General features: G+C 45.3%; 2 protein-coding genes across 2 annotated transcripts; one reads left to right on the top strand and one right to left on the bottom strand.

The window, feature by feature from the left end:
- Positions 1 to 3,353: 3,353 nt before the first annotated feature.
- AWJ20_871 (uncharacterized protein) lies at positions 3,354 to 4,247 on the top strand (the record flags this gene model as incomplete). Its single annotated transcript, XM_018882840.1, has 1 exon — positions 3,354 to 4,247. The coding sequence occupies one exon, from the start codon at positions 3,354 to 3,356 to the stop codon at positions 4,245 to 4,247; it is 894 nt and encodes a 297-aa protein (XP_018735089.1).
- Positions 4,248 to 4,628: 381 nt separating this feature from the next.
- Positions 4,629 to 8,612, bottom strand: RPO31 (DNA-directed RNA polymerase III core subunit RPO31; the record flags this gene model as incomplete). Its single annotated transcript, XM_018882839.1, has 1 exon — positions 4,629 to 8,612. One exon carries the CDS (start codon positions 8,610 to 8,612, stop codon positions 4,629 to 4,631), a length of 3,984 nt encoding a protein of 1,327 aa, XP_018735088.1.
- Positions 8,613 to 12,022: the final 3,410 nt, after the last annotated feature.

The raw sequence follows: 12,022 nt of genomic DNA, 5'->3' as shown, positions 1-12,022 counted from the left end.
ACAGGACCACCACCAGCTCGATTTCGATTTGCTATCGCACTCGCATCCCAGCTAGCAACGGCATTCGCATTCTCACTCAGCTGTACTTTGGGCCGCTATCGCGTATTTCAGCGGTGATTTGCTACTGGCGCTGGCGCTGCACGGGCCAAAGGTGTTTGTTGTTTACTTTTGCGGAAATAACGAAGTGTCTGCACCGTTTGGTGCAGCTGGCTGTCCCAACTTGTAAACGAGAGACAGCGTCTGAGCTGTGGGCTCGCTCTAGTGTTGCATTGGACTCATACAACGGGTTGGGATCTGGGCTGACAGATGCGTCGATGGGCGGACGATGCATGTATCGGTGCTAGTTTCTTTCCAGCGATCTGCCTGCTTGGGCTTGATTTCCTTCTTATCCCGGCCGGCGAAATCACCAACGGGACTCGGTCACCGCTGGGGGTCCCCCATTCTGCCTCCGGCGGCTGGGGCTCCGCCCCAGACCCCGCTGCTCCTCTCGCTGCGCTCGAGTCGTTGCGTTGGGGGTCCCAGAGAAAAACTCCTGCGAAAAACTCCTGCGAAGCAGGAGCCACGGGGTCTGGGGCAGAGCCCCAGCCGCCGGAGGCAGCGTGCGGAGGGGGGGGGGGGGGGGGGGACCGGGCAATGTCATTGCCGAGCTGGGAACAAGAAAAACAAAAAAACAAAAAAAAATTATATAAAATTATTAGTGAGTGTACGGGCCGGTGCGCTTATTCCTGCTGGCTGGCTACTTTCGAGCGTACCATTGACTGCCAGAACCGACTGACTACCGTATAGCAGCGGTCAATGGTAGCTTTGTATGTGGAATGGCAACTGCCAGGTTCAGTTCCGGTCCGCATGCTTCGGCAGGGACGTGGAGGGTCAGAGTTTGACCCCTTAGTCTCATCCCATGTCTAGCTTGCTAGCTAACTCTTTATCTCGCAGCTTTCTGGTGCCGGGTATAGCAGCTGGCTCACTATCATTCATCCCTGCCTCGCCGTCTGCCATGCTATCTCCGTGGCTATCTCCTTATCCATGTATACTATCTATAGCTCTAATTACCAGACTCCAGTCTCGTCTGGGCCATGTGCTGAATCTATTCTGTAGTCATTGACTCCTGTCCATGTATGTCTATGTATCTTTCTGTATCTTGCTGTATCTATCTGTATCAGTTGATTCTGCCGGCTTCTGGATCTGTATTCATAATCTGTATAGGCGGCAGTGGCTCCTATCCGCATCTGGCAAAAAACTAGGCCCAAAGGCCCACTAAATGTCCCTTCTGTCAAAATCAGTACTGGTACGATCATGTATTGTTCTCGTTTGGTTGTCTGATGTCGACCTTAGCAATTCGGGCCGCTTCCTGGTCTGCCTGTATTTTACCCCTTTTTTCCAGGACCAGATGTTTTCCCTTATTCACAATTGAACCGATATGGGAACAAGGTAGAAAGGGGGGTTTTGAGGGTTCCGCAATTAGCTGTTAGATGTTAGCTCCTAGCTTTCAAGTGTGAAGTAGCGAGATAGATTTGATCCTATATCTCTGTTGTAGTAGCATGCTCCGATTTTTCGTGTATTCTTAATTGATATTAATACTTTTCGACTATTTCTGTTTACGAGAATATTATTATTTAGTGATATTATTTGTATTTTTAATTTATTCTAATTCCGTAGGGGTGTGACTCGGCTTAACTCCGATATATCCTGCACAACGTGTGCTCGAAATTCGCTTGTCAACGCATGTTCGAGCGCGTCAAGCAAGCCAAGCAACCTGCCCGCCATGTCCCCACTCTCCTGTCTCTGTCTCTGTCTCTGTCTCCTCATCTCACCCCACCACCACCACCGTTTCTCCTGTATTTTCCACTCTTCTCCGACCCACGCCCACCCATCTTTCCCCCTTTTTTCATCTGCTTTCATTCTGTTTGTGGAGCTAAGAGACTGATGTTCCTTCTGCCACGATGCAAATAGCGAATTAGTAAATAGTGGGGTAGATGGTCGGAGAAGATGATGGTCTGAGCTTTTGTATCTAACTTTTCCCTCTACCTTCTCCTCTACCTTCCCCTCTATCGTTCTTCCGACCTACCCCTCTAGCTCGCCCGCTATCTCCTGTAATCCCCCCTCTGTACTGGTAGCTCGACTGCCACCCCCCCTCACGTCAAAGCAGGCAAGCTGACAGGGCCTAGTCCCAGTCAATACGTACATGCTGCTGCCAACCCACTTGTCTGGGTTGGGTGCTGGCGCTGCAGTGGAACTGCTCTTGGGCTACTGCTCCTGGACTCCTGCTCTTAGCCTGCTGCTGCCTGGATGCTGCCTTGGCCGAGCTTTTGAGCCTGCTTGCTTTTTCTCATGCATCCAAGTCAAGTAGTGATGTGCGTTAAGCCTTTTTTAGGACCGTGTGCAGCTTTAATTTTTGTCGATTGTCATGCCCGGCATTTATATCTATCTGTAGTTAGTTTGTCAGATGGATATATATAGATTTTCATGTACATACTGGTTTCTATATATATATATATATATGCGTGTGTATATAATCATATCGGTATAAATATTTGTGGTACAACAAAAATTTCAACTGTAACTTGACAAAGTAAACGGGGTTTTGTTATTGATTGGCGTTTTCACTGACTACAATCAACTTGAGAATCGTTGCCATTGTCTTTTAACTTGACATTCGAAACGGAGCAGGAATTCAATTTCCACCCGGCATAACTCTAATATAAACGACTCACACGCAGATCGCTAGATCTACCGAGAAGCTTAAATTTCACGAAAAAAAAAAGAACACTAATCAGTCTAGTACCGTTGTTCAAAGGCAGTTTAAACTGTCTTTAGCTGTGATAGTCCGCATTTAGTCGAATATTGGAATTCAATAAACGCTTTTTGTTACTTTTGTGTTATTATTATTTGTCCCCTCCCCTATTATTCACTACCACACTCTATTTATGTTTGTCCGCTGCTTTTATACTTGGCATCATCCATTTTCGTTCGAATAAGGAGACCTTATAAATTGTGCTAATTGCCTGTATATTCCAGTTTTTGTTTTGCTGTCTGTTCGATAGTTGGGCTACTTAGACTGGTTTATTTACGCCAAAAAGAAACAAAGGGTGTGCCCATTGACTACAGACCAATCAAAAATATTGAAAGATATTGGCAATTGACTTGGACTCTTACGCAAACTTGTTTATCTCGACAAATAATTCTACTGGTCAATATTTTGGGCTGTTATTTTTTCATTCCCGACTGACTACTTTCTCCGACAGTTCGCATACCAGCTCACACAACTTTCTTTAACCAAATACTCTTCACCAAAGCCACAAAGCTATTCTGGTAAAATAACGATAGACAACAACTCACAATAAACACAGCTGCTAATGTCCGAAGTGTTCACAACTGCATCCACCACCGCAGTTGTCACTGTAGGTTCATCATTTCCATCATCCACAACATTACCTCTCGCATCTGCAACTCCCAGCCAGTTCGTATATCCGACAACTTTCGACACTTCGCTAGGGACAAATTTTACCAACTCGTCATGTCCCGAGTTTTTCAAGAGCTTCCTTTATAACGAGGACTTCATCAACTGCTACCCAATGTCATTCTTCCTTCTAAACTCAAAATCATACGTAACCATCGTTAGACAGGGTATCAGCTCAGTGGAAACCGTTCTCAATGCATCCTGTTCAGTCGACTACCAACAGTGTTCTTCATTAATGTCAAATTACAGCAACCAACTCATTCAAGCTGACAATTGTTTAAACGACTACAACCTCGAAAACCCCCTGGTAACCCAAGCTTATAACGATTTTGTGGCCTACGACGTAATTCATGATGTCATGTGTCTAAGGCGGGGCCTCAACCATTCCAATGCCACCCAGCTGGACAGAGACACTAAATACTGCTACTCACACGGACTCTTTGACGCTGATAGCAGCACTGGCGATGCCTATCTGTACCTTTTACCACTCGGAATCCCCTATCCCAACATGACAGCACCTTCATGCTCCCGGTGCACCAAGCGAGTCATGGACATATTCTGGGAGTTTACGGGTGTTGTTCAAAACCAGATCTCATACACATACAATTCAGCGGCAGGACGCATTGCCCACAGATCAAACTGTTCGGCAAACTTTATTAATGCTTCTGCCAAGGCACTTCCCAGTCCCTCCGCTACAAAGTCACACTCTGCGGCTGCCACCGTATCGCCAAGCCTCATGTTGATCCTGCTGCTGTTCCCGTTTGTCATGTCCATCCTCATGCTCAACTAGCCACCCTCTTCTCCACCACCACCAACCCATAGTTACGACCTTGCATCTGATAGATCGGCAGAGTTAATGACCTTTCTGCTTCTTTTTAACGACCCTCACTGATATACGAATGTATAAAAACTAATAGTTAATAATCCAACTGCGTTTCCTGGGGGTCCTTCTGCCTCCGGCAGCTGGGGCGCTGCCCCAGACCCCGTTGCTCCTGCTTCGCAGGAGTTTCTACTGAAGTCGACGCTCCGACTCGAGCGCAGCGAGAGGAGCCACGGGGTCTGGGGCGGAGCCCCAGCCGCCGGAGGCAGCACCTGTCGGTAGGGAGTCGTCATGATGATAAATATATAAACTATAACATAAATGGTCGTAATAAAAAGGGAATCGTGAGTTTTAGGCATAAGTCTCGCAGAGGTCCTCGAAAATAGTGGGTTTGCTGAGGTAGGAAGCGGCCTGGTCGACGTCTTCCAGCGGTCGCACCACTTTGAAAGCGCCAGTACCGATGCTCATGCTCTGGCCGAGGATGATACATTCACTAACACCCTCGATTTTGTCTGTCTTCATGTAGAACGAGGCATCGAACAGGTGGTCGGTTGTCTTTTCGAACGAGGCTAGTTGTAGCACACTGTCTCTCATCTTGGCCAGACCGAAACGTGTGATACCTAACACTTCTCCCTTGAACGTCATGACGTCTCCGAGAAGCTGAATGTGTCGAGGATCTACCGACATGCCGTGTTTGGTCATAGTATAGTGGATTTCGTTGATAATACTGGACCTTGCCGCTTCAATACCGAGCACTTGTCTCATTTCCAGAATGTGATTAGTTGTGGTTTTGTGTCCAACAACACCATCTGTGATCATGACGTTCTGTAGTCCGTATCCTTCTACTAGTAACTCTTTCTTGCCGTTGTCTTCACGGATATTGATCACTGCACGAGCAATATCGGGGAATCCCTTAACGACGACATCTGGTAACACCCGTCTCAGGTGTTGAGCTCGTTGGAACAATTCGGAATCCATGTATGTCAGACCAGACGCGGTAACTGTCTCGACAGCTTTGCTGGTCGACGTGACAGGTCGTACTGAGACCTGGATAACGTTGTAACGGTCGATAACATTCACATCCTGGTCGGTCAACTTCAGCTTAGGAGCAAATCGAATAGCCTTGCGAATGTCGTCCAGAGTCAACCCTAGCTGTAACCTATCAATAGTCTTCATGTCAATACCAATTGATACGTATGCACTGTGTTCAGAGTACACATCTTCAATGTATGCAGCAACGTCCTTGAGCATAGTCTTTTCAACTCTTCCCTTGACGATACGAGCTGTTCGTTCATCATCATCGTTGGCCAAACAAGCAGCAATGATTGGAGTACTGATTGTCTTGGATGCATTAATAATTTCCTTGATACGAGGCACACCAAGTGTGACGTTCATAGACGCGACACCAGCAAAGTGGAATGTCTTAAGTGTCATCTGTGTTCCTGGTTCACCAATAGATTGTGCACCAATAGCACCTACCGCAGTACCGGGCTCGACCTTAGCTCGCTCGTACTTGAACAAACAGATTTGTAAGAATGTCTCCACTAGCTTTCTAGAAATCTTGTATACCTGGTCAACAGCTATTTTCTTCTCAACAGATACAAGCTCGTCGAAATCGACATTGGCATACTCGCCCTCTGGAGGTTCTAACAGATCGGCCATGTTCTTACGAAGACGTACATTGGCCAAATCCTCTGCTTTACTGTACACAAATTCTCGTACTGACTGGTAAAAGTCACGCTGTGGGTCGTGCTCGTCAACATAGACTTCCAACTGACTGTCTTCCTGTTTAACCAGCTCGCCAAGATTATCCCTTCGCTCTAGCCTGTTGATTAGGGGGTCAATGATGGAGTTGCATACTTGTACAATCTCATATGGTAACAGGTTTTTCTCTTCATTGGAGAAGGTAATATTCTGGCAGTGAGCCCAAGTACGTGAGAAATCTACGGGTTTGGCATCACCCTCCATATCAAAGGGATCCAGGCCATCTCCTCCGTATACAAACTGAACAATGCTATTGCTTGATGTACGCACTGTGTTGTCATACTGACTGGACAAGTCTTCTAAGGACTTCATCAATCTACGTGACATGTAACCAGTTTCAGCAGTCTTGACGGCTGTATCAACCAAACCTTCACGTCCAGAAATAGCGTGGAACAAAAACTCCGGAGGCGTCAAGCCACTGTAGAAAGAGTTTCGCACGAAACCCTTGGAAGGAGGAGTCTTGGAGAACTTGGGAAAATGAGGCAATGAACGGTTTTGGAAACCATCTGGAACACGACTTCCACTAATAATCTGTTGTCCTACAACAGCCACCATTTGTGATACGTTAAGAGTAGAACCTTTAGAACCACAGGTTGCCATGATAAGAGGAGCATTGGACTTCTCCAACTCTTTAATACACACGTCACCTACTTCTTCTCTGACTTTCGACAACAAACCACCAATTTTGGCTTCCAATGTTTGCTCTTCGTTACAACCCGGTTGAGTCTCCAGCTTGCCCTGAGCAAGCTGTTCAATCAAATCATCACAACGACTGTAAGCCAACTCGACAAGTCTGTCCTTATGAGCATTGAGTGCTTTTCCAGGTGTAACATCGTTAATACCGATGGAGAAACCTCTGTTGCCAAGCCATCTAGCACACATCTTGGCCATTCTGTTCATAGCATTTGCGGCTTCAACGGGACCATGATCACGTAGAATTGCGTAGAACACTGAATTCTTCTTACCATCACCAAGAGTGTTTTTATCCATACTACCACACAAAACTTGACTTCCTCTAATCAAAACATAACCATCGTTGGGTGACATTTCATTAGGTACTCCCTTAGGTGGTGCATGGAAAGTTTTGTTCTTGGCATCCAGATTGATAATGACCTTGGACTGTCTATTCGGTTTGATGAGCAAACTGAACACTTGTTTACCTGTCCAAAGACGTTCAGGCTTGAAGATAGCTGGTGGAGGTAGGTCGAATTGTAGATTTCCGTCTGACATCATCGACAAAATTTCACAGAATGAAGCACGATCGAAGAACTGGTCCTTCTTCGAAATCAAGAATGAACCTGTGATGAAATCTTGGGTTGCAGCAATGATGGGTTCACCACTTCGAGGAGTAACAAGATTGTTCTTGACACCCATTAAGGCCATTGCCTCGGCTCTAGCCTCCTCTGTCTGGGGAACGTGTAGATTCATCTCGTCACCATCAAAATCTGCATTATACGGTGTACAAACACACTCATTCAGCCGAAATGTTCTCCATGGTCTAATTTTGGCAAAATGTGATAGAATAGACAATCTATGCAACGAAGGTTGACGGTTAAACAGCACAATATCTCCATCTTCTAAATGTCTTTCTACGATATCACCGATTTGTAGCTCAGCGGCTATATTGTCTTTACGAGCGAACCGCAGATTTAATCTTCCAATGCCATCTTTTTTCAGAACGTAGTTGGCTCCTGGGTACTGGAGTGCACCGTTAGATACCAGTTTCTGTAGTTTCGCCTTGTTGTATCTGTTGACCTTTTCAGGATAGGTGAGAATTTTTGCTACTCTGTCTGGTACAGCAACCTCATCTACCCGTAAATTAGGATCAGGTGAAATGACAGTTCTTCCTGAGAAATCCACACGTTTACCTGATAAGTTTCCTCTGAATCTACCCTGCTTTCCCTTTAATCTTTGACATAGTGCACGGATAGGCTTGGCTGCAGGCATACCAGGACCAGACGGCGTGTCAGCATTGATATATAACGCCAGTGAGAGTTGAAGATAATCCCATTGTTCCATGAGGTTCGCTATTGACATACCCTTTTCAAGGCCAGCTCTAATTAACGAACTGGTCCAGACAATCTCTGTGAGCTTAACAGTCAAATCATCTTCATTACTGGCTGTGTCCTGCATGACTGAAGGACGAATACAAACTGGAGGAGCAGGAACATCTCTCCAAATGTACATTTCCGGGCGTCCCTTTGTGGGGTCCATGCCTAGCAGTTCGCACTCATGCGGTAAAATCTCTCTAAACAGGTTCAGCACTTTCAGAGGATTAAGATCGTCCATGGCCTTTTTCAAAAACTTTTCGATTTCGGGATTGGCGTTCTTGGCTTCATCGAACGATTTGTCAAACTCGGCCTTTTCATCAGGAACCTTTTTACCAATCCATCTGAACTTGTCGTGAATTACTTTCAAAGCACCTGCCTTCTTCACCACACCATTAATTGCACCACAGTGCAGACAACTCCGCTGCTTCTTACATTGATCATTGATTTTCTTTAAAATCTGCATTCTTCGCAAATTGTCAATACCCGGTCGTCGAAGCTCCGACAGAAATTTTCTTTTCATGTCCTCGTCCAAAAGAATACGTGAGCATTCCTGTTCCACTAGTTAGTTTCATAACTTTGACTGAATGCCTCTGGCGGCTGGGGCTGCGCCCCAGACCCCACTGCTCCTCTCGCTACGCTCGAGTCGTTGTATACACCATCCCCTCCACTATCTCTCTTCTTGCTTTACTCACCTTACAAATGTTCTGTAGAATTGTAATCACGGCCTTGAAATATCCTACATGGAATACTGGAAGCGCCAGCTTGATATGTCCAAAGTGTCCCTGACAGGTAGCCAGCTTTCCATGACAGGTTTTGCACTCAGAGAATCCATTAGATACACCCTGTTCTGGTTAGTTACGGCTACTCATATCAGCTAACTTCCTCACCCCTCAGCTCATACGAGACCTCCAAGTTGACACTTCATGCTCAGAATCTATTCAAAGAATGGTCACGAAAAACCTTGGTACAACATAGAAAAGAGAGGCATACAGGTTCCACTCGCGCCGAAAAAAAGGAGAAGCTTCATCATATGGACAACTTACCATTCGCATGTCAATAGCACCATGTTCTTTCGGCGTACGACCCTTTTCTAGGTCGTACAAGTCACGAGTCGCAATCTCCACTTCAGCTTGCTTTATGATTTCCTGTGGACTAAGAACACCGAATTCGATCCCCGAGATATATCTCGGGGGATCGTCAACTAAAAACTCTTTCATTTTGGTTGAAAAGTTCTAAGCGCTGCCGAAACCCTTCGCTTACTGGGCTCAAATGACACTAGAAGCTTAAATCTTCACAGGCTACGCCGCTCGATTGTCTACTAATTAATTTTCACTTGCAAGCGTTTGGTCGTTACAGAAATGCAGAAATAAATATTTAATAAGCGTTCACACTCCCTCTATTTTTTTTGGTTCACCTGGCGAAAAATGGTGGTTGACCATGCATCACCAGTTTCCTTGCCCTTATCAAAAGATAACCACAATAGATGCAGGCTCTCACGACGCGGGTTCTCCCTAGAATGCTTGAGGATGCTTGAGCTGTGCTGATTTTCAACTATTCAAAATAAGTCTATATTCAAATTTATTCTTCTTTCCTATGTAGAAACAGCTGGAGCTGAGAGTTGTATCTGTGTGCTCAGGACTTTGGAGACCACTTTAATAGCCGCTCCCTGAATATCAGACGCTCTGAGCAGCTACCACGACAGTCCGAAACATGCTTGTGAAAGGTCTAATGACAACTGAGACCTGAGACAGACCAGGTTTTAACTAGATCTACAAATTTAACCTAGTAGCTTGCACCCCAGGTGTCTGAAGAATGACTGGTGCCGATTTTTGGGTGCTCTGCAGGTCCAGAATCTGCATTATCACAGGTATTCCATATCATTTTCGCAACTATCATTTGGTAAGGCATGTGCTATATTCTCTTTATTTCTACTTGTATATATCGCCCCATAAACCAAAACTAGTATGCTGATATCCGACCCCAGCCGACAGGAGTAAAACTACTGTTCCCAAACAATCACAAGAAATATGTAATATGTTTAGATATGATGGATTCATGTCCCGACTTATTAATTAGACTTCTCCTGCTGTTAAGATAATACAAATGTAATATATCCAGCAGAGGCATTTTTCAAAACAATATCTGCATCGGCTAGGGTCTAGTTCCAGTTATAGAGTTAAAAGAATGTGAGTTTCATAGGATGTATTGTTATTAAGATATAAACAAGAGACAAAATGATAATAATAATAATAATGAAGTGTGTGAGTTGTCGTATCGGTCGTCAAAAAGAACCCGGAGGCCAATAATTAGTGTAATGAATTGTGGTGATCCATCGGTGGGTCTGTACCAGCTAGTCAGTTCCTTATCAGGAGTCAGGTCGTTCCAACTACAAGGTAAGATGGTACCCAAGAATCGCAGATGTCTACTTGAGTGACTGAAGAAACCTAGAGTCTGCATCAGAACCCATGGCCTAATTTTCGTGGATCAGAACAGCCACTACTGTCTCAATTCTCTTCACCTAACCTGAAAGGCAGCAGAACGCGCCACTACAGAGCCACCAGTCAACTCCTATGCCATGGCAGGAATGCCCACCACTGCACAAGGAGCAAGTACTGGCTGAGGTGAAAGGAAACAACAACTGATCTGAATCCACTCTGGACAGTCGCCGGTCGGGCGGCGCCTGAATCGGAATGGGTCCATATCATGTAGCACCGAACAGTCAACTCACGATGTCATAAGCCACTGGAGATGATTTAGAACTCCAAGCTCTACTTACCACATGGGAAGACACCTACACCGTCGAGGGCCTAGGAACAAGTTGCATGACCATTGGAATGTCACAGGAATTGACAAGACTAGTGCAGACCAAGACCGATTAGATCCACTGTTACTGAAACACAATATCAATCTCTCGAGTGAAGAGATTGAATTGTGACTCCGACATTGTCAAGATTTGTGGATTTGGGACTGGGTCGGAATGTGACGGCAAAACGTTGCCAAATTTGTAACGGAGTTCTCCCCTGATGTCTCCTACAATTAATCTGTAGCCAAAGGCTAGATTGTCCTTCAGGAACTTGAGATCCCGGAATAATGTTTTCTTGTCCTGTTTAGTGGCACGATTTGTCACTGGTTGAAGTCGATAGTGTTTGGACGAGAGAATGGGACACTTGGCATTCTCGAGGGGGAGATAAATGTTGGCCTCTGTGGGATCATAACGCATGAAGAAGGCGTTGACTAGATTGGTCTCAATGAAAGGTAAGCTCTCAAGAGCAAAATATTGATTTCCAACACGATACAGGCCGATGTAATTAGTGATTTGTGTTTTTTTGTATCGGTTCAAGTGGTGGCTGAGATTGGTAGCCATTCCATACAAAGCAGAGGCCTCTGTGTGATCAATTGTATGAAGGGCGAATTTGCCGTCATACGTATAAATAATGTCATCATGACCGTCAACCAAGAAGTGAGTCCAATTAGGGAGCTTGACTCCGAGTGATTTTCTAATGGAGGTAAATGCCTCGTCATTGAAAGATTGAAATGATAAATTAGACATGTTATCAATTGCCAACTGCTTGAAGTAATCTTCAGTGAATTGAACTTCATCCTTTGTTTTCTTGAAGAGCTTCGACCAAAATCTCTTGAATAGAGAAGGCGATGAGGCACCAGAAAGAGAAGCAGTGCCATCATCAAGGCACTTGAATATACGTGACCACTGGGATATGTTCTGATATGCGTAGGCATTCTGACGGTGGTCTCCAACCGACAGTTGATAAATGAAGCCTTCTGAACAATTGGCGAACTTGGTGAGGGGATCATCAATTGGCTTCTCAGTAATGGGGACAGTAGAATAATAAACATTGGATTTGCCTTTGCTCTCCGAAGTAGAGCTGTGATATCTTGAAGAGGGGACTGTGGTGCTGTAGGTGAAGGAGT

Source organism: Sugiyamaella lignohabitans, chromosome A (genome assembly GCF_001640025.1).
Source record: "Sugiyamaella lignohabitans strain CBS 10342 chromosome A, complete sequence".
Classification (NCBI taxonomy): Eukaryota; Fungi; Ascomycota; class Dipodascomycetes; order Dipodascales; family Trichomonascaceae; genus Sugiyamaella; species Sugiyamaella lignohabitans.
Note: the sequence above shows the minus strand (reverse complement) of the source record. Positions and strands in the feature narration are given on the sequence as shown.